Source organism: Opisthocomus hoazin, chromosome 7, assembly GCF_030867145.1.
Source record: "Opisthocomus hoazin isolate bOpiHoa1 chromosome 7, bOpiHoa1.hap1, whole genome shotgun sequence".
Lineage (NCBI taxonomy): Eukaryota > Metazoa > Chordata > Aves > Opisthocomiformes > Opisthocomidae > Opisthocomus > Opisthocomus hoazin.
Window position 1 is genome coordinate 36,392,930 of NC_134420.1, and position 22,938 is coordinate 36,415,867.

Below are 22,938 nucleotides of genomic sequence, written 5' to 3' on the forward strand. Positions count from 1 at the left end.
TGCCTGGCTCTTGCTCGGAGACCAGTGGCTGGGATAACTGCAGGCTACGCTGGGCGCTTGGAGATGTTCCTGCTGCTTTCAGCAGTCACACAGCACAAAGCCCCGCCGTAAGCACGGTGCTGGGGGCCATGCTGCCTTTAGGGCGAGATCAAAGGGCAGCTGTGCTTTGTCGGCACATTTGTCAACCAAAATATAATTACCGTGCAAACTCCTATCAGTCTCTGCTGAAGAGCCAGATGACTGTCCAGTAATGTTAAAAACCTGTTTTATTAGAGCATGCCAGCATCCAGCTAACGTGGACGCCCGTGTGCCACCTGCAGAGGAGTCCCAGGGAGGAGGCTCCCAGCGTGCCACCAGCCGTGCTCCGCTCCGCTGGCGCCACTGGCATGCTCGTGTCATCGGCGGGGATTCGCCTTCCCCTGTGAGGCTAGGAGACAAGGCTGGATGGAAAGGAGCAACAGAGGTACCCAGTGGCCATTTTGGCCAAGCTGTTTTATTAGTGGAGCGGAGCTGGGAAGTTTGCTTTTACCCTTAAAGACTTCAAGAGAAATTTTTTTTTTCATGCTTACTGTGTTATCACAGCACTTGCAGATTCTGCTGGGGACAGGCTCACCTCAGTGATACAAAAAAAAGACAAGTCCTGGCCTGGAGAATTTGCGATGTGACTGAGATTAAAGATGGCAGATAGGCACCAGTGGCCAACAGATGGAGCAGCAGCAGAACAGAAGGACACCTAGGATCAGCACGGCAGCCTGGGTGGGAGGGAGTAGTTTCAGTCAATGCCTTCACTGAGGAAGAGGAGCGGATGGGTCTGACTCAGGCTGGGTACACACTGCTCTCGTTAGCAATAAGAGGGTGCAGACAGAGGGGAAGGCAAACCCTAGTGAAGACTTCAGAAGGTCCCCAAGGCGGTAACTCCCCTTTTTTTTAAAGACGAAGCAGGATGGTATAGCACGTGTGCCTTAGACATTAATCTGATTTAAAAACTTCATGTAAAACCCGTTTGAAAAATATGGGCCTAGCCCCCCGCTCTGAGCTGAGCACTCATCGGTAAGACGCTTTAACCCACTGCCAGATCAAACTGAGGCCTTCCCACGTACCAACGCACGCAGACACACAGCTTGCAAGGTCGAGAGCTGTCAGCTCGGGTCTTAGACTGCTTCACGGGTATGCGGAGCTTCATTTTGGATCTTCTCAGCATCTCATACGCTCAAGAAAGTGGCAGTGAGTGGGCCCAGACTGCTGTTGGCAGCTAAACAGGTGACAGCTCTTCTTTGCCAGTAGAAGTTACGATGCAATCAGTGGTGCGGCGTGGAGGCCATCAGCTATGTTTATGCATCTAAACACACACACTCCCTATGGGTATATGCATTTATACGAAGGATCAGTTAAAATTACATGTTACTCCACATACATTGAAGCTCAGAGAGATTGACCGGAGAAGCTTTTTGCTGAATTTAGCCCCAAAAGCCTATTCAGTAGTATTGTGTGGATGTTATAGCAAAGGCACTGAACAATAACTGCAAACTTGCTGCTGTACTTGTGCCTGAAGGCACATGTGTAAAATGTTTTCTACCCTGAGCTTCCAAAGCACTGGCAACTGCAGCTGTTGCGGGCTTTAATGGAAGCTGCAGCTCACCAACAATCAGCCTATTTGTGTTAAATCGCCAGGAGGCTTAGGGTACCTGTGACTGCAGCATGGACTGGCAGCGGAGGGGACAGGCTGCCAAAGAAGCTGGTGGAGAAACAGGAGCAATAGGAAGAGCTGTGGCATCAGATGAGTGGTCTGACAACAGAAGCAGCAACACAGACACACTCTGCAGTAACTGCAACAACATGAGCTGATAGAGCAGATGGTCACCTCAGTTCAGCCTCTAACATGGCTTGTTGCCCCTAGCGGTATTTACCCAATAGTACTCTACTGATGGGAGACGGGATTAGGCAGCAAACAGAGGGAAATCAGTCCTGTTTTGTACAAGATAGAACCATGCTGCCTATCAGCTCTGACAGTCCCTTCATGTGCTGGCTTTGACTTGGGCAGATGGAGCGATGTGATGATGTACAAAACCATTTCTAGGACAGCTTCAGATGGCAGAAACTGGGTAGCACTTTCCCAGTTCTCCAACTTTCTTGGAACTTTATTAACTGACTCCTCAAATATGGAAACTTTGTGAACAGGTAAAATGTTAAACTCCCTTTCCCAGGTCTGAAATGACCTTCTGGGAGCCGTCAGGACATTTCCATCAGCTCCTGATCTGTGCTATTTGGGGTTAATCCTGATCTACTTCAAGGCCTGAAGTGAGAATTATTTAACTAATGTGTGAAAAGCACTTAGAGATTCTTTAGTGAAAACCAAAAAAGAAAGGCAAATACTATTATTCTCACCCCCAAAATACTAGGTAAAGAACCATACTGAAGTAGCAATATAGATAACTACCAAGGAGAGAAAAATTCTGCACTGGAAAGTGTCCCATGTTTGAAAGGCCAGAGATCTACAAGCACTATGCATATCTCAACTGACATATTTAATAAATATTGTCCCAACTGCATATGTTTACTTATTTTTATTAAAGAGCAAATTGCTTGTATTTCCTTCTCTTTCTTCTTCATTATAGCATCAAAGCAGGACAGCATGCCACACAACAGTATAAGCAAACAGCATCACCAGATACTTAAGGGTCTTTAGCTCCTAAAATGACTAAAGCATAAATACAAACTGACGTCAAGCATTTGGGATTACCATTTTAAAATCGCTATTTCTGATGCTAATGAAGGCCAATCACATCAGAAAATCCAGTGGCTGCAAAAGGAGGAGTGAGCAGCCCAGGCTCCAGAGTAAGGAGTCAAGGAAATGGTCTGCTTCTCTCAGAATGAAAAACCTGCCAGCTTGCTTTAGACCTGCGAGAAGTCCCAAACACGGAGAACACGTAAGAGCTGCTCCCAGCCTGTCCAGCTCTTGAAGATTTGGGCATGTAGGTGTCATGACCAGTCCTCGCTCTGCCACCGTTACCAGAAGCCTTGGTATCACACATACCCCCCTGCCACGCACCACGGTTCTTGTATGGTGGCAGCTTGTCCTGGCTGCACACTGGAGCTGCACAGCCCACCCTGTGCAATGCCGTCTGCGGCTGTGTGATGCTAGTGACCTGCTCCAACTCTGTAACAAGTCACCTTCCACATTTGGTCTCCAGGGTCTCAGTTAAGTAACTGAGACTTTAAACAAGATGCTCTCAAGTAAGAACATAAGTAGTGATGAAACTTATATAATAACTCAGTCTTTCTCCCTCTTCAGCCTGACAAACATTTCCACTGGAACTCATGGAATTATGAGTCACTTTATAAGGCAAAATGCATTCCTGAGTAGGTGCTTGTAGTAATTCAGGTGCTGGAAGTGGCATAGCCACATGGCAGCATGCTCTGTGGGCCAAGGTACTCTGCTTCTCAGCATGATTAACTCATCAGGACGGAGCACAGCGCTGTATGGCTGTTAGTACCTATACTGGCTTAAAGAGCACTAGCTTGCGTATCTGTAGGTGATGTATTTTTCCACAAAGACCTAAGTCGCGAACCACCTAAAGAGGACTAGAGATTTTGAACATGCCCTCTATGTCAGAGTAAGCTGAGGCAATTGTATACTTTGGGGCAAGCACACAGCTTTTGCACTGCTGCAGGTAGTCAAGATCTCGGTGGGAAAGCGCAGCTTTGTACTTGAAGCAGTGGTGCCTTTGGACACGAACTAACCAGTGCATCCCCACCCCTCCTTAGGACCTCTGTGGAGACTGCACTTTTTCCCTTGGCATCTGTGCTAGCTGCCCAGGGGCCAAAAGCAGAGCAGGTACTGGGGGCACCACACCACCTGCTTCTGTAACTTCCCTCTTTGTCACAAAGCAGTGAACCAAGTGGCCAAACCCTTGATGGAGCAAACCCTTGCCATCCTAGAAGAAATAAACCATTCCGTGTGGTACATGATGTTCACTGTCATGCCTGTGCGTGACTTGCTAGTAATGAGCCTGAAGCCCAGAGCCTTACAGCTTTTTAAATCAAAGTTCCCCTGCCCAAGCCGGGACTGACCCCTGTTAACTTAAAAGCCTTGAGCATCACCGAGGCCCCTGGTCAGCAGAAGAGCTTGCTCCATTCCCTGGGGCGGGAGGTGGAAGGAAGGGAAGGTCCCTTCCCCAGGGGCTGGCTCAGGACACTCTGAGGGGAGTAAGGGAAGACAAGAACAAGTGGAGGCCACTTGCCAAACAAAGACAATGCTCCTGAGGTCTCTCTCACCAGCTCTGTGACCCTACCCAGTCATTAGGGGCCAAAGCAGCTCAGTGAGAGGATGCACAGTGGGAACAGCTTTTGGTTTAGCAGGGGCCGTACCAGAAGAGAGATTTCCTTCTACAACATGGGATGGATTGCAGAGGGATTTGGTAGCTGCTGATGTGCAGGAAGGAAGGGCAAGAGAGTAGTTTCCTTCTCGGGCGGAAGGCAGGCAGAAGAGCTGAAGCACAGCACTCAGGTCTGCAAGCCTCCTCCTTCAATATAGGGCATACTGCATGTATTCAGCGCCCAGGATAAACTAAATCAGAAAAACATTTGGTTTCAGTTCCTATCTTATTGGTGGCTCATGTTTTATTCATAGTACAGAAAGGGCAGAAGTTCCTTTGCACAAAGTCCCCTTTCTTTCTGCACAGGTTTCAGAAAACCAGTCAGCAGCAGAGCAACGCTGTTGAACTCAGGAAGACTTGTCACCCGCTTCCTAATTCTCAAAGCAGTTAGAGCCCTGCAGTCTTTTTTTTTACCTTTTATAGTCACAGGACTAGTCAAGCAAAACTTTGACTGGGTTATTCTGCTTTAATTACAAAATGCACTCAGACCAGAGGCGCAGTAGTACCTGGTACATAGGTACACATTTCTCTCAGTTGTAGCACCAAAGACCAAAAGGCAGTCTGGTCCTGCTGTAAATCAACCATTTCCCTCTGGCAAGATCTTTGGAGTGTGTTAAACAGACATCACAGTAATGCTTGAACTGCCTCTTGTGCCGCAGGACACCATACTCTGTATTTCATCGTGTACTTCGAGATCCTTTAGGGTGAACCACACAAGAGATAAGCATGAGAAGGGAGGCAAAACTGGAACCTCGGGGTAATTGGAGTCCATATCCCACCACCCACCGGAAAGGAAAAGCAGCGATGGGCCATTCCCTCTTTGCTGCAGTTAGGACAAGGTAGATAAATCACAAGGTTATTTTATTGCTGGTGAACTCAAAAACAGGCAACTTTAATCTACTGAGGAAGATACACATACAAACAAATGTTAGGCCTTGTGCGTTTTTTTCTTCTTACTGTAAATGTCTCTGCAACTTCAGTCCAGCCCCCAAGCTCTTGCTGAGCTGCCACTGAGACCCCAGTAACATGCTCTGGGCACTTCTGTAAGACATTATAAGAAGCATCACATGTATTAAAAAGGGAGATTTTGCAGAAAAGACAAAGCTCTGACTGTAGCAATGTTGCTCAGAAAGGAGAAGCCTGGCTAATCCTGCTGCATTAGGTACATGGTATTATGTATGATCATTTTAATTGATTTAAGAATTTGCCGGCTCCCTTTCTGTTTCTGGTGTGCAAGCTACAAGTAAAGTGCAATTCTGGGTGTAGATTACCACTGTGAGGATGCAATAGCTGGGTTGTACCTGGCAGACATCAGCGGAAAGCAGGCAACAATAGCTGTTACAATGGCACAGGCAATAAGGATAATGAAATAGGATACTAGATGCTGCTGGGAAACCCCTCCATACTCTGAGCATCTAAATGTTACCTCACTGAGCAAAACCAGTGTCATTTAGTGGGGAGCTTCTGAAGCCAAGACACACGACTGTGACTGTGCACCGGGTTAGCTCTGCAAACAGACACTCCTCCCCCAGTCCCAGCTGGGAGTCACCAAACCACGTTGCTAACTCCTTGTAGGCTTTTTAAAGAGTTTTGTAACAGCTAAGGAGAAAGCAGGGATCCTAAGGAGGTTTCTATGAAGCTCAGGGTTTCAGATGACGCAGAGCGGTGTAGGCAGCACACCACTACATGTAAGCTATGCTGTGAGAGGGCAGCCCAGCTTCAGACACAGTGTTTTAATGACCCTGACAGAACCAGGGCCAAAACGGGGAGATCCCAACTCTCAACTGCACCTTGCAATTCTTGTTCTGATCCAGTACAGCTCATCTGCATCCTCCCACATACAAATCTCATCTCTCTTTTTCCCCCCATGTGCAGTGTCAGGTAACTATTTTGCCTGGGTCTACACACCCAAGACCATCAAGGCTGATAAACTACGTACTGTTCCTCTGATTTCATAATACTGGCATCACAGCATGGAAAAAAAAAATCTGTTCAGTGTTTGTCCTCTTTTAATTTAATGAACTACAAGAAGGAAACTCTAAATACCCACCTAAGTACTCTGGGTGCTTCAGGAGGCATTGCGTACCTCAGGACAGATCTGATTAACTCCTTGCCACCGGTGTTTTCGTGTGTCCATTGCCAGCAACGGATGCCAGGTGAGAAGCGGGAAGGGAGGAATAAAGTAATTGCACTCTGTGTGACACAAAAAGGATTAACACTGCCTTCCTAAGAGCAGAACCAACAAGCAATTCTCCTCACAGGGCCAGGAGTGCTCTCCCCCCTCAGGAATGGACACCCTACGGCAAGGAGCAGGTTCACAGCTGAGCACTCCCTACCAGAGACAGGGCACCCCACAAAGAAATAGCCTGACCATTTCCAAAACGAGTGGAATCCCACAATCACACCAACATGTTTGCATTTCAAGCCAAATTGATCCCTGGTGCAGCTCTGTTGACTATGGTGGAAGAACACCTAAAATTAATCTCGGTCTACAGGGCAACTACAGCAAACCTCCCCCGTAACCCAGTTAGGAGTGAGATACATCTGACAGCTGGAAGCTCCATGTTTGTTGCTAACTTCAAAAGTCAAGACTTGCTAGAATGAACTACAAACCCGTGGCTGCCATTATCAAGCATTCTCCCTGCACTACAACTTTTCCTACACTCCTCAAATGTCCCCAACACGTTAAATGTCAAATTGCCCCCAGTGCAGGTAGTTCTACAGTGGAGCTACAACACTCCCTCCTGCTCCACCTCTCTACTGCTCTAGCACCCTAACTCCAAACCTCACTCAAGCAGACCATGAAGAAGTGCTCTTCAGAGAGGGATTTTTTGCTTTTCGTTTTTTTTTAATAATGTATCAGGCAGCATGGCATATCTCTTGCTGCCTCCAATTATTGTCATGACAATATGGCTGTGGTTATTTAAAGGAGAATTTGGGAAGAAAAAGCAAATTCTCTTGATACACTGAGAACACTGGGCAGAACTGAGCCAAGACCTGCCAGTGCTGAAGGAAGGCGAGAGTCAGTGCCAGAGGACATCACGTTACCCACGTTAAGGTTTTGACCTTCATATACAGTGAGTTGCAGCCAGACTAAGTCATCAACATCACCAGCAACAGAGGAATCCCTGGGAAGGAAGGCAGAAAACTCTTGTGGCCTGTACAGTCTCTACAAGGTTTGCACAGCTGAGACGGGAGCTGCAATCTGCAGCAGCCGTTCAGGCAAGGTCTGCTTTGAGGGGAGAGAGGAGATGGGAAGACTTACACTATTTCTTGTGCCTTTTGCCAAGATTCAGATTGCACAGATTACGGTAAAATTCACTCGGCAAAAAAGGCCTTTATTAAAAAAAAAAAAAGAAAAAAAACAATTTCTAATGAGTATCAGGACTGAGATTTCAAAAAGTACAAGATCTGTATAAACTCAGCAAGATGTCCAGCACCAGATTATTTCGTGGTGCAACAAAGAACCTGGGGAGAGGCCAGTGGGACCTCATGAGGGGAACACCATCTACCTCCCCAGCAGACTGCCACTCTAGGTTCTTCTCAACAGCAGATGGATTTTCCTTGTTCCTGCAGCATCTCAGGTCCCACAGGAGGTATTGGTTGCAAGCAAGCACCTGAATATTGCCTAATGGAGTAAGCCAATCGCTAACTTAGCTGGCATGTCAATGGCCATCTGCTAATTACGTTTTTTCTTTTTGTATGCATTTCCGCCGCAGCGTTTCTTCTTCTTCTTTCTCCACATAAAGAGTAAGCAAAAGGACTGCTTTCATCTGTAATAAGTTAAAATCAGAATTGACCTAACTAACAAATAACTGATATCGGTCCTTGGAGCCCAAAGAGTAAAATCCATAGAAAATCTATTGGTTCCGTTTTTTTTCTGGTATATCCCATGCACACCCCCATTAGAAAAATGGGGTTTATAAATCTTATCATACAGCAAGGAGCAGTACCTCAGAGCCAGAGCTGACAGTCCGTGGTAGAGTTCTGGGCTCTTTCAGACTGCTAAGTGTAGTTCTGAGTCACTGCTCAATCAGTCTTCACATGGCCGTTGGCCAAGGCAACGGGGACAGTGGGGGCCCCTGGCTCAGCAGTCTCATCAAATCGTAAGCGCAGGGTGTTTCTGATCACCAGCTGCTCCATGATGAAAGAAGCACAAAACCACGGGATGGCATACTCCAGGGTGATCAGGCCCATGAAGTCAAAATCAAACTGGGAGTAGTCCCATGGGCAGGCATTGAACTGGCGCAGGATGAGGCCGGTGGTGAACTCCCAGAGGTATGTCCAAAGTGTGTAAATGAAGCAGCGCACTAAAATGTTACACTTGTCTTTGAGATATAGGTACATCTTCTCCACAATGAGGATGGAGGTGCCATAGATGAAGAGTGCCCACACACTGGTAACACCTGGGAACTTCCAGTTAAAGTTGACCACAAACTCCCAGGCAGCTGTGAACATCACCTCACAGAAATAACCGTGAATGGCGTAGAGGTACCATCGGGAGAAAGCGGTCAGAGGTTCTGCCGCAGCCATTCTTCTGCACACACCCCAGCAGGCACTCTGGAATGAGGAGAGAAAGAGAGAGAGAGAGAGAGAGAGAGGAGTCAACGAGGATGTCACAGGTCCTTACCCCCCACATGGCAACACACACAAACTCCTAACATCCGCAAAGGACAAACCTGAGAAAGAACTGAAATCGTCTCGTTTTTACCACAGCAAATTTTAAGTCCTGGGGAAAGGTGGGACCTTCCCCTGCTCCGAGTCTTGGAATGGGCCCGGATAATGTATACGGCTCTGCCTGAGAAGCGGGCTGCAGCTGGTATCCCACTGGTGATAAGGAGGGAGCTGACAGGCACAAAGGCTTTGCCAGGGTGAGGCTGGCGAAGAACTTACTGATTGCATCTCAGTAGAAAAACAGTCATCTCACACGCAGCTCACATCACCTTTTTGCTCTTCTCAAGAAACAGCACTGTCCCCTATGTTTCTGATTCTAACATGGAATAGATGAGATGAACACAGCATTGAAAACCTGGGCCCTTCCAGCTGTCACCTACTATCTCTATACCGAAAATGTTTACTGTAGTGGAAAACTGAGCTTTGATGGGAGCTACATAAAGGGAACTGGAAGTTTCAGAGGTTTTGTACTTCCAGACACCACACCTTGCACCCATTATTCCGCTGAACAGTTATTTCTTCTGTTAAAGAACTCATGCGTTGTATAGCTAGCATTTGGAAGATAGTTTTCTTATGGTGTCAGACTGCCTGACACCAAGTCAAAAAGTACGAGAGAGTCATTGCAATCCATTCAGATTTTGCTTCAGGACAGCAAAACACGAAGGAGGAGAATAAAAAGGAACAGCTGAGCCTAGAGAGAGCTGGTTAGTCATGACAAATAGGAAATGAGAACAAACTCTTATAGTCTCTACAGGAAGAAACGGTGAAGAGGTTTTGAAAGGGCACAATTTGCTTATCACTGAACTGTTTCCGCTTTTTTTTTTTACGCTTTTTGTAGACATGTACAAGGTCCTAAGCATTGCTCTGCCACACTACAGTCCCTGGCCCAAGCTGATTTTGAGCATAATTTTACTGAAGCCTTACAGATTTACACCACAGGGTGAATTTGACCTCTTTCATTCTTAGAAACGCTTTCAAGTTGGGTTTCTCTTGACTCTTCATCACACGCTGTTTAACTTCTTTGCTCTGCACTTGCCAGTTCTGTGGCAGGAGGTGCTACAAAAGGACCGCACTAATGTTCGTGCAGTCCTTCCAATGCCACCTGGAAAGAGACTGTTTCTGCCCTGCTCTGTAAACACGGTCCCCCTCTGAATAAAGTACTAACACACAGTTATGACTGAAATTCTGATAGGAGACAACAAAAGAGGAAATGTTTACATGGAAAAAGGAACTATAATAATGGACATAAAGAAGATATGCAGAATATTCACAGGGGAATACTGAAAGCAGAAAGGACAGAGCTGTATCCATGACCTATTCACTCTTCTCTTAAATGTGCTTGAACAAAGACCCTAATCTCCTAATGGCACAGCCTACTTTGCACAGGACACTGAACTATCATCAGATGCCACAGATCTGGGTCAACAACACACTGTGACCTCATGGGTGAAAGACTAAGGAGTCGCCAGGAATTACCTTACGTCTTCTAACAGTTCAGTCCTAAGAAACCCTGAAAGACAGCAGTGGAGGTGGAACAGGAGGAATATGCAGGGGGTGTATCTCCACACAGTCCACAAGCAGCTGGTATGCAAGGGCACTACAAACTTTCTCTCTGAGGAGAGTGAGAGTTTGTCAATGTAATGTTACTTGGTTAGTTTCCCAGCAGAGTCCATCAGCTTAGGAGTTTGAATCCTCGTGCCATTCCTCCATTCTCGTGTAATTTCAAGAACAAATCAGTAGTCAGAGGTACAGGAGTAAGGGAAAGCAGTAAGAAGGAAACGGACTGTAGGTATGTTTTGTCAGAATGAGGATACATGGCTGCAGCAGGAAGGGAGAATTTTTTTATATCTGAGGAGACAGACATCAAAAGATGCAGAGGCCTTAAAAGTCATACCTATTGCTAAGTAAGGCACTGAGGAAATATGGAACGTCATCCTCCAGGGAAGAAAATGATTGTAAAGTTTTTACTAAGCTGCCAAAGGATTGTATAGTTTTCCTCTCTTTTCAGTAAGGCTTTCTAAGCTTTACCACTTGTGGTTCTTAGTCCTTGCACTTCCTTCTACAGCTTTACATGAAATGTATTTGAACTGTTGACTGGGAGCGTCCACAGCACGCAATACTATCTGTAAGGTTTTCCTTGTAATTTTGAAAGTCTCTTCACAAACTTGGATCAAATGCACAGAAGGTCCTTCCCTCTCAGTCCCTGCCTTCTTATGCCAAGGATCCCCTCACGAATTATTTCCGTTGCCTTACACCTGCTGACCAAAGCCAAAGAAGACTCACACACATATATCCAACAGGCCATGCACTATTCTACCCCACACTATTTCCTCTGTGCAATGAGGATTTCTCTTTCCTGGTTCTATATCACATACTTCATAATTATCTATTTAGTCTCTACTTCTTTTTTACACTTTGCAGAATACCTAGTCACTACACTAGAAGTCTAGTAACTGAGTCTAGACCAGGTCTGGGACAATGTCTACAATATAAGTTAACCCACTGCAGAGACCACTGTTGACTTCTTTTCAGAAAGAAAAGAAGCCTGAAGGCTGAGCCTTTCACCACAACTGCAAGGAGACAAACACCAATGCGCTGACACTGTCTCAATATTTGCCTTCTACCGCCACGTGTCCAGTCAGTCCAGCCTTGATGGGAACTTCTTTCATACAGTATGCTTGGAAGAGTCCTTCCAGGCTGCCTGCTGATTAAAAGCATCCCAAGACAGGACAGATGCTGAACTGCGGTTATCCAAACATAAAACTGGTTCCACTGTGCTAGGCACTAAGCAAATCCATAAATCACAGCTCCTCCTGTAAAATATTTCATTCAAAATAAAACAAAAAGTACACAGGAAGACATAGAAGGGAATGGACGATACCTAGGGAGACTATAACAAGCTACAGCACGTCACTGCACAAGCTGGGGATAGCACAATGTAATGGTTACAAGTCACTTGAGCATTTACAAAAAAATTAAAATTGCAGCTGTTCCCAAGCATCTTATTTCCCAGCCATACCAAATTGGCTGGTGCCTCATAGGCCATACAGCACAAAAAGGTTTCAAGAGGGAAATGGAGGACAAAAGTGCTGTTTTATCGGGCCGCAATTCATGATAAAAGGATCAGGCTGAAAAGTAGTTGCAGGACATTAGTGGGAGAAGCAGCCAAACAGAAGGCCAAGACTGGATTCGGTAAAAGATGCAGATTTGTGAAAAGCCTCAAGTAGATAATTGAACTGACAGTGATGCAAGACTTTTAACGGAGTGACAGTAATACAGACCCAAAAGCTCTAAACGTATGATAGCTATTCAGTCTTCTGAGGAAAACAAAGGACGTTCATCACTCGAGGTAGTTACAGTGGGATGGGCAGTGGCTGCCTGAAAACCAGAAACACAACTGCCACCTACACAATTGTCTAAGCAGAGAGTAAACAAGTCCTGGAGGCTGTACATGCATGGCCGGCCATGTTTGCACTGAAGCTGCTCATGCTGTGTTGTTTTGTGGAAAACAGGGAGCTTCTAAATTCAAAGCTATGAAAATACTTTTCATGATCATCAAATTATATTTCAAGCAGCTAAAGTAGAAATAGTTCCTCTACTACAATGTTACTAGGAAGCCTGAGCTAAGCCAGCACAGAAATTTTCCTTCTTTCTCCAGCAGGACCTTCCTTTCCAGCTTGCTGATAGCAGAAAAAAATGCAAGCCTATGGAAACCATGCAGTCCCTTCCCCGACAGCGCTGCCTGTGTGGGTAACACTGCTGACAACACAAGGGCCAAGAGCCCCTCCACCTACTGTGAACAAACACAGCCCTAACAGGGGAAAGTGTATGAAGGACTGAATTTCTCTACAAGAACATGGTTCAGAGGATCAGGGCAGGACGCCAAGTTAGGCCTGCAAGAAAATATCGTAACAACACAAAGATCATAATTTTCTATTTTAGAATATCGACTCTGAAATGGATACTAATCATCCCCTAGGTTTACATAAGATACAGATAAAACTGATGCACCAGGCCAAGTAAGAAGAAAGGACATAAAGCCCAGGCTGCCCGGCTCCACATGCGAGACCCTTCTGCACAGGGGACGCACTTCCATATTCACATCCAGTTTTGCAGGTGATGCAGCCCGGGCAAGCAAGAGGCAAGCAACTGGAAAATGGGCTGATGGGAGACCAAGAAATAATGGCAGATTTGTCACACACAGGTACTGCAGGGGAGACATCAGTGCATGTCATATTCATGCCTGATTAAATTCTTGAGCACTGCCTGTTTCGTTTTTTTCAAAGCTCTCCTTTGCAGTGGCTTTCTGCCTGTTTCCCTGCTACCAAGCCAAACTATGCTTCAAAAAGACTCTCTCAGATTGTCTCTATTCCCCCTACTCCAACAGAATTATTTAGACTCACAGCCTCTGGATGGGTATAATGAGACCTTGTCAAGATACTCTGAATTATCTCTGAAGTGCTAATAGAAGAAAAACACAAACAATAAACCTCCATGAGACAATTCCCCTGATTAATGATGGCCTGAGGCTATGAATTCTGTCAGCTACTTGATTCACCACAGGTGAACTTGAACTACTGCAGGAAGTTCCTTATTCCTAGTGCCCAGTTGTTTCTGCCAGTTAAAAAATTAGGGCACAGTGTTATTCTACAAATTCATGTTTGAATATGAATATATTTACTAATATTTAGTCTTATAACATGCATGTTCATATTTCTAAGAAATGCCTTAGATACATCTATAGCCCTGTTACATGTCATAACTACTTTTTAATTTGAAAGAGTGACAGCAGACAGAGGAGGCACATATGTAGTAGGATACTTCAGTCCCTCCAAACAACAGGACTGTGAGAAGCTCTGAAGGAGAGCCCACTCCCTGACCATAAGCTCTACTGCTTATGATATTCTTTTTCCTCATACCCTTCTTACCCAAACAGTACTTATGTAAGCAACTGTTCTTCATGACTTTTTGAATTACTTTCATTGGCACATCATTGTAGCTACTGTGTTCTTCCTTAAGACTGTGAGAATCAGGTGTGTACTCTTTATTAAAGCAGAAAAGCAGACAGAGTAGATACAAGGATGTGTCGATGAAAACTGACATGCATTTTTGGGCAATACTTTTTTAAATGTAATTCTTCCTCTCTTACTTTGAATTTTCCCCGTGAATAAACACCAAATAAGCATGCCTCTGCAACCTGGGACAACATTCAGTGAATGTACTGCAAATCTGGCTTCAACATTTTCATATTAATCTCACATAGACCATTAGAAGTAAAGATTTACAGAACACTGGTGCTGGATTTGGCCCCAAGACATTAGTTCATCAGTGTTTAAAGATTTATGCAGTAAAGTCTTAGCGGTACTTATGTGCTGAAGTCATAACTCTGAGGAGATATTTATCCTTCAGGTAACCGAGAGCCTCAATTAACTGTGGCTCAGAAAATAGAATTTTGACTGTACTGAAGTGTGGAATAGTTCCAGCAGATCGATTAATCAAGCCCTGCAATGAAGCTAAAAGCATGCCACAGACAGATGTCTGCAAATACAGACTTCGTGTCCATTTCGTTACTCTTAGCGCTTTCAGGATGGATCTGGAGCCCTGGGATTTTGGTCAGTTCTGAATGTATTAATCATCTGGTTTTGCTGCTTCCCTCTGGATTCCACCTCTATCAGGATGCACGCTGTCTCCCTTCCTCTGAGTTCTACCCAGAACACCACGTATTGCGAGTAAGAAAGCACAGCCCGTTTCCAATCTGCTTTTTCCCCTCATTTTTGTCTCTAGCTCCTTTCCCTTAGAAGGCGCACCATGCCATGCCTTGTTCCCTTGCCCGGTTCACTCTGTACTTGCTGGCAGCCTCTGATCCCTGCCTATCTTTCAAATCTGTTCCAAAGAGAACTGGGATACAGTCAAAAAGAATGACGACAAAAGAAGATTAAATTAATCCAATTATTAGACTAAGCCAAAGCGTTGGGGAAGTGTAGCTCATACTGGCAATGCCTGTGTGTGGGCTGCCCAGAAGGCACCATTTGACAATAAGAAGGAGAAAGGTAAGGTTTTCTTGGGAGGGAGTGGAGAGGGGAGGCTGTTCAGAGAACAAAGAGAAAACATGAGGACATTGTTAGTTTAAAGAATAGTTTTCTGACCATCATGATCTCATGAATGGCAGTAGAAGTGCAGAAAGCTGAGACTTCCTATGCCCTGCCTCACATACAGCATCATGTTACCTGAACACACCTTAGCCCACAGTGACCACTCCAAATTCAGAACAAATCACGGTAGCAGCTCTTTACTTACAGAAACCAGGAGGGATGCTTGCTATGTTCCTGACAGAAGTTAAGACCCCTCAAGACTCAAACAAGCAGCAGAATTGCAAGACAAATCTGTGAAAAATGACTGAGTCCAAACTGTGCATCTAGAAGCATTATCGCCAAATTTTCCCAGCATCTCTTTCAGGTAAGGCCACGTCCTTCTCCAAGCCTGTTGCGACAAGACTCCTGTGCCTTACCTGCTGACCTGCTGTTTGGACAAGCTGCTCCAAGTCCCTAACATTTGCTGATACTACAGCTCGACAACAAGCAAGTGTCCAGCAAGGACCCAAGTGCCCCTGCAGTGGCCCCAGCACAAAGCAGAGACTTTGAAGCCAGGACCTCGCTGTTGGAGCAGGCAGAGCTTCCTTCCCACTAACACTGTGGAAGAGGGGGAACAGCACTATGGAAGGTCTGTCCCCAAGGAGATAGCATGTCCGGGGGGGGACAACCTGCCCTGAGAATCTGTATCAGCCACCCCCCATTGGGCAGTGAGCTGAACACTCACAAGCTCTTTTGACAGCACCCATCAGCCGTTTTGGGTGCTCGTTTGCCAGATTTACCATTATCTTAACCCGGACAGTAAGTCCAGGCTGTCCTGGGTTTGGCCAGGACAGGGTTAATTTTCACCGGACTCCAGGAAGGAGCACAGCCAGGGGGTGGGGGCTGACCCCACCTGGCCAAACAGAGCCCGGTATTCCATACCATGTGACGTCACGCTGGGTTCGGGGGGGGGGGGGGGGGGGGGGGGGGGGGGCAGCGCGGCGGGAACGCACTCGCGGCTTGGGAGGGCGCGGCGCCGGTGCTGTGCAGGAGAGCGGCTGTCTGGGTCGTGTGGTTCGTTGTTGTGTTTTCTCCTTATTTGTACCGTTGTTGTTGCTGTTCCCTCTGTTTGCTGTTCTGTTAAACTGCCCTTATCCCGACCCACCAGTTTCTGCCTCTTTCTTTCCATTCCGGCGGGGGGAGGGGCGGCCGCGTGGCGCTTTTGTTGCCGGCGGCAGCCGAAACCAAGACACAGGCTGACTTCAATATTTGCAGTGAGAGCAGAAATGAGTTCCTAGAATCCATTTTTCAAAAGCTGTCACAAGTTTGCACCCCATGACTTCAGGCCTAGGTCTAAGCACTCGTACTTACCTGATGGGCAACTGCCTGCCTTTTAAGCTCTTGCAGGCTGGACCCCTTCATTTCAAACCTCGAGTACAGTGGCAATCAAAATTCATGACTGTTCCAGAAAGCTTGAGCTTAACATGTTGTATTAGCTGACTGAAGCAAATCTGACATTCAAAGAACATAATGCACATCATGGCTTACCAGGAAAAAGCAACCCAATATATAGCAATGAATGGAGAGAGAGAATTCATCCTGAGAACATGCTGAGAGTTTACAAGATTTTGCCATAGCCAATACCATTTCCATTGTCACTAGAGAGCCAACAGACATAAAGAAGCGACAACATTAAGGTCAAGACATTATGCGTCACCCATCTTACATGGTTTCCTAAAGGTTTTTCTTCTTAGCAAATGCCCCCACCTTCTTTCCAAAGCAAAATGAAAAGCAAATACACCAGTCTACTCCAACACGAAAATAATGAATTGATTTGGACAGCTCACAGGTTAGTATCAGTAACAGTAACAAATATGCTTAGCCCAGCTCTTCTGAACAATCTGCAGTAACAAGCCAGAATCAGCACGCAATGGAGTAAAGCCAGGCTTGGCAAAAAAAAAAAGACAAAAAAATCCAAACACATTTCACATTGAAAATGAAGCTTGGCAGAGAAAAATATCATGATCAAGGCAGTGAAGTAAGAGTATCTAAAACCCTGACACAATCCAAGTCACTTAAATCCGTGAAGAACTGCAGTGTGTGTAAAAAGACAAAAAAGAAAATTAGAACTGTTGATAGATCCAAGACAGTCTCTCCTAGTTTGCTGCAGGTAAAGCTCAAAGCAGCATTTCAGAAATGCTTCTTTTTTTGCTTTCTTAGCTGCTTCTTTTACTGGAAATTGGTGCTGCATATACACAATTGTAAAGAACTATTTCCCTCTCCTTGTATTACTCTTCACCAGTGCACAAGCCTTGATAAACTCCCAGCATTCAACTGATAGTAGGTAAACTGGATAGTGTAAACACAAGCAGCTAGCAACTACAGTCACTCTTCATCTAGACGGAACACAACTGCTGCAGATCATAAAGAAACCTAACATCTTGGTCTAAGCTGAGTTAGGTTTAAACCTTGCAAGCAGAAGGCATGGCATAAAGACAGATGAACCAGGAGGGAGCACACTTTTAAGCACCTCCAGAAACACAGCCTGAGACTGTTGTAAGAAGTTTTTGTCTCTCTTTCCCCTTCTGGAAGTCTCTTGATGGCAATTCTACAGAAAATAATTTTTTCCCCCTCAATATGTATTTTCCTTCCTAACATTAAAGTACTGCTGAGATGTGGAACAACCAGATCTTCCAAACACTACCTGCTATTCACCAGGCTGCGATTCCTCAAGTTTCCTCCTAACGTCCCTGAAGGAGAAAACTTGAGCAGTCTCAGACTCCCAAATTATTCTTTTTCATCAAAGTAATCCTTGTGGAGCCTCCAAGACGGTGGCTACCTCATCTTCGTAATTTCAAGCTCACACAAGTCCTCAGAGGTAGAAACATCCTGGAAAGGAAGGGTAGAAAGGATAAATCTCAGAATCCTACTGACCACTTCACCATGCCTGACGATCCTCAAGTAGGCAACCACACCTACAGCTGGGAAAGGCAACTCCTCTGAGCAGTTTCCCAGAGCTTCTCCCACTAGTGCCCACCAACTAGTGCACCATGGGGATTAATCATGCCATCACTGGCTTGCAAAGTACGTAATCAGCAGTGGAAATGTATTGTACGGGCAAATAAATTAGTGGTGAGTTTTGTACTCTATAGTTCAGGTTTATTCCAACTGAGAAAAAACAACAAGCAGTCTGTAAGCTCATCACTCGTAAACCTGTCTTCGCAGACCAGTCAAATTTCTCTGTCCTGAATAGCAAGTCAACAAAAACTTGGGGTTTAGGGCCTAGTTCCTACACAACAGACATACCTCTCCACTGTCTTGGGTACTTCTTTGCTATTTACATCTCTGCAACAGAAGGCTTGCATTTTTAGTGCTGTTATTTCCTCAGGGTATCAGGAAGCTTAGCATTCAGGTTACAACTACATATTCATGTTTTATGCACACCTGCCATTTTTATCTTTTGTAAACCTGAAGCATCAGATCCACCATAAACCTCTAATGTTTAGCAGTTTATGGCTCCCCTCACACCAGACTCACTCATCTGATTACGTGCTGTGTGTCCCAAGAAGTCTGTGCCAGAGCTTTCCCACAGGGGAATGTGACTGAAACTCTCAGCCTTCTGAAAGGCAGTGAGCTGAACACTCACAAGCTCTTTTAAATACAGCAATAACAACATTTGTGCTCCATGCAGAACTGGTATTTGCCAGGCTATTTCTGCCTGCCATTCAAGGAAGCCTCTTATCTCTTCCGAGACCAATTTCTTAACTCAGCATTGGTCTGTAAGCTTTTACTGCTGCATCCTACAGCTCCCTCCTTTTCCAATCAGTCATCTTACGAAGGTATGGTCCCAGGGGTCTTTCCCAGCGCTGTTCTTCCAGCTGAAACATATACTCCCAGCTGCAGCTTCATGCACTCCAGCTCATGAGCCCGGGCACTGGGTTATGGTTATAAGGATGTCCCATGTCTCCTCTGACTACAGCTGATGGCACCTTGGTTCTTTTCCAACTCATTCTGAGCTTCTTACTGCCTGACTCCCAAATCACAGAACTGCACTGTTCTCTCATGCTCTAATTTGGACTGGACCACATATATCTGCTTTTACAAAGGCAAATCAACCCACTACACCTACATAATTTTTAATTCTGTTTACAGATGTATAGATTATATTAAGATACATAGACACATTTATACATTGTCCTTATTGATTTGCTTATTTGGCCTCTCTTCCTCTCTACTTGAAGAGGATGGATTTTTTTTCCTATAATTGCTTCTTCTGACTTTGTTCGTTTTGATGCTGAGGTGACCTTTTACAAACACTACAATTGTATTCAGGATTCCTACCTGCAGCATGCCAATCATTTATCACGGCTCCACAGGGCATGCTCAGTTCCACCCTTTACACAGCCCCTCTGAAAGTATATCTATTTAAAATTATGTTTATACCCTTCTTCCACATTTCGTTTTGTGACTGCAGTGTGTCCAAATAACCATGCTTTATTGAACAATCCCCCCAAAAAACAACCAACAGGTTCATTACTCCAATACAGGAAAGCGTTTTCAAAATTTGCCTACATTTATTAGCCAACACAAGTGTAAGACATTAGGTTCCTTAAGAAAGAAATTATATGCATGTGCACAGGGATGCTTCAGATGCTTCTGAATGCCTAGAGTCCAGGAATTCATCTTTCATAGCACAGGGTAGCCCAGATCATGAAATAAAGCAATACCACAGCTTCAGGCTGCTTTGCAGATCTAGCAGTTTATGGCTGTGGTATGTGCTGATACCCTACTCGCATTCATCCCTTTTCCCAGACCCAGTCTACACATTCAGCCTTTGGAAAAATTCTAAACCATCTCTTGTGAATAGCAGCTAACATGCCTCTGCTTCAGGACTCATGGAATTTAACTGCATCATGTTAACACCACCTACTTGCTGAACACCTGAAAGAGGAATTAAGCTTCCACCTTAGAAAAGAAAATCCTTAAGAACTGCTAACTCTAATCCTAAACTCAGTAAGGAAGTAAAAATACTACCCATGTCTTCACTCCTATCAGCTGTCAATTCGCACAGAAGACATTTTCCACTCTCCGCTGCGGAAGGATGGCACAGTCATAAAACATCACAGCACAATGATCAGAGGAGACTTGAATTTGAGTCCACACACAGAGCTGCTGCAGTAGCAGGCAGAGCAATTTTCTTGCTTGGTTCTTACAATGACTACCATATTTGTGCTGGCTTCTCTAGGACCCAGTGAGCCAAAGCGCAGAACGAGAGGAAAAGCTGTTAAGAATTTGGGGAAAGCCTTGAAAGAACTTTGCCTAGAGAACAGAAGATGGATCTAAAAGAATTAGAATGGAAAGACCCTGGAGTATTTGTAGAAGAGACGGAAACCAAGAAGAACGCAGAAATAAAATTGTAAGACTATTACTACCTGAAGCCTTGTAGGGGGCAGATATCAGGGAAGTGAACTCATCACCATTTCCTATCATTAACTTCACTTAGGCAGGTAATAATGAAGATCCATACACTTCCACAGCTACTACAGTGACAAGATAAAATTTAGATACATGTTCGATCCTCCTTCTGGCTACCAACCACACGTTAACAGAATCCTTCAAACCAGCCTGGCTGGGAGCCTTAAGGGGGCTGGAAAATGGTCCGGCAAAGTGTGGCTATTTTCCTCTTGTTGAGCTGCTGAGCAATCGCTGAGAAGAGACAGCACTCAGGTATGGTCAAGACCTAAGTTAGAAGACATAAGGAAGGCACATAAAAACTCTCTCAGTGGCCAAACAGGGAAACAGACAAAATACTTACGGAAGTTACATTGGAGCGGTTTAGCCACATCATTTTCCTGCCCCAGTGCTTGTAGAATCAGTGCAGCTGAAACAAAGAATCCCAGTTTTGCTCAGTGGCAAAGTTAACCTGGCAGTACAGATCCATGCTTGGCTTAGGAGAGACATGCTCTTAGTGAGTCTTGCTTGGAAGCTGAGCTGCTGGAATAAAGCAGAATCAGGAGAGGAAGAGAAAGATGGTGGGATACAGACCAAAAGGCTGCTCTGGGATGAAAAATAACCTTGAGAGCACTGGGAGAAAAGTTAAAATTATGAATCTTGACTGCATATGCTGTCAGACAGCTGACCAAACCCCAACAATAAAAGGTGCCAAGGTAAGTCAAGACTGCTGCTCTACGTCTCTGGTCTCAGATGACTCTGCTTAGAAGGCTACATTAGTAACAGCTTCTCTTGATATAAGATGCAATTTTAGTTTTACTAAAAGTAAATTCTACTCTGCTCTGCAAGCAGTTCACTGTGCTTCTCTAGTTCAGCACTCACTTCTGTCTGAAGCCAAGCAGCCGCTGCATGCAGAAGGAAGAGAAAATGACTGAATATAGCCACACTATCTGCACTGACCTGTTTTAACCTTACAAAAAAGCGAAGACAACTATTTATAGAATCATAGAATGGTAAGGGGTGGAAGGGACCTTAAAGATCATCTGGTTCCACCCCCCCTACCATAAGAAGGGACATCTTCCACTAGACCAGGTTGCTCAGAGCTCCATCCAACCTGGCCTTGAACGCTGCCAGGGAGGGGGCAGCCACAGCTTCTCTAGGCAACCTGTTCCAGTGCCTCACCACCCTCATGGTGAAGAATTTCTTCCTAATATCTAATCTAAATCTGCCCTCTTTTAGTTTACAGCCATTCCCCCTTGTCCTATCACTACACGCCCTTGTGAAATGTCCCTCTCCATCCTTCCTGTAGGCCCCTTCAGGTACTGGAAGGCTGCTATAAGGTCATCCCGGAGCCTTCTCTTCTCCAGGCTGAACAGCCCCAACTCTCTCAGCCTGTCCTCGTAGGAGAGGTACTCCAGCCCTCTGATCATCTTCGTGGCCCTCCTCTGGACCAACTCCAACACATCCATGTCCTTTTTATGTTGGGGGCTCCAGAGCTGAACACAGTACTCCAGCTGAGGTCTCACGAGAGCAGAGTAAAGGGGCAGAATCACCTCCCTCAACCTGCTGGCCACGCTTCTCTTGATGCAGTCCAGGATACAGTTGGCCTTCTGCGCTGCAAGCGCACATTGCCGGCTCATGTTGAGCTTCTCATCTACCAGTACTGCCAAGTCCTTCTCAAAGGAAAAACTTCAAAAAAGGAAGTTCCTTTTCCGAAAAGGAAAAGTTTCAAAACCTGTCTCCACTAGCCTGGCACTGCAGTGAGGCATGTCTATCATCTGACTAGCACCCCGACGGAATGATCGGGCTCTTGCCTATCTTCTCCAGCAGTCTCATCCCTGGGCTAGCAGCACACATCACTGGCTGAAGGCTCCAAAGGAGTCCATCTGTCCCAAATGGCAATACTGTAGACAAAATTGAACATCCTACCTTTCTAAAGCAGAAGTTTAAGACAACTGCATTCCTTACCTCTTCTGTTGTGTCAGAATACTTCACAGTAAAACATATATTCCCTTAATATTACTACCAGAAGGACTGGCCAGGTGTCAATAAGTCAAGGTACCGTAGCTCTGTACAAACACACATGGAAAGCAGCCTGTGCCTCAAAGAACGTGTCTCGCCATGTCATCTTTCTTATTCGCTGCTGCTGCAGGAGTAAGATCTAGAAACCAGAACCCTATTTATTCTGGTTTTCAGGCTTCAGAAAGAAAATGTTCTTGTTTTTTCTCGTATATATTGGTTTAATTCCCTATGATTAACAAAACATCCTCATAATCCAAACACAGGCACTAACTGGCCCAGATCCTTGGCCACTTCAGAAGAAAGACCAGGCACCAGTTCAGTCTGGATTCTTTTACTTGCCTCTG

General features: G+C 45.3%; 1 protein-coding gene across 7 annotated transcripts in view; it reads right to left on the reverse strand.

Moving 5' to 3' along the window:
- Nucleotides 1–2,547: 2,547 nt before the first annotated feature.
- TMEM229B (transmembrane protein 229B) overlaps nucleotides 2,548–22,938 on the reverse strand; it is a 28,447-nt gene continuing 8,056 nt past the window's right edge. The window contains exons 2-4 of one of the 7 annotated variants that reach the window (XR_012764466.1): nucleotides 8,330–8,936; nucleotides 7,642–7,712; nucleotides 2,553–7,504 (exon numbers count right to left, since the gene is read on the reverse strand). Coding sequence is in view for 1 of the 7 variants with exons in the window: in XM_009931785.2 (XP_009930087.1) it covers nucleotides 8,406–8,909 (504 nt within the window). In the remaining 6 variants the exon portion in view is untranslated. Of the gene's footprint in view, nucleotides 8,937–22,938 lie in introns of all 7 variants that reach the window. The other 6 variants (XR_012764467.1, XR_012764463.1, XR_012764465.1 and 3 more) reach the window with 6 other exon arrangements.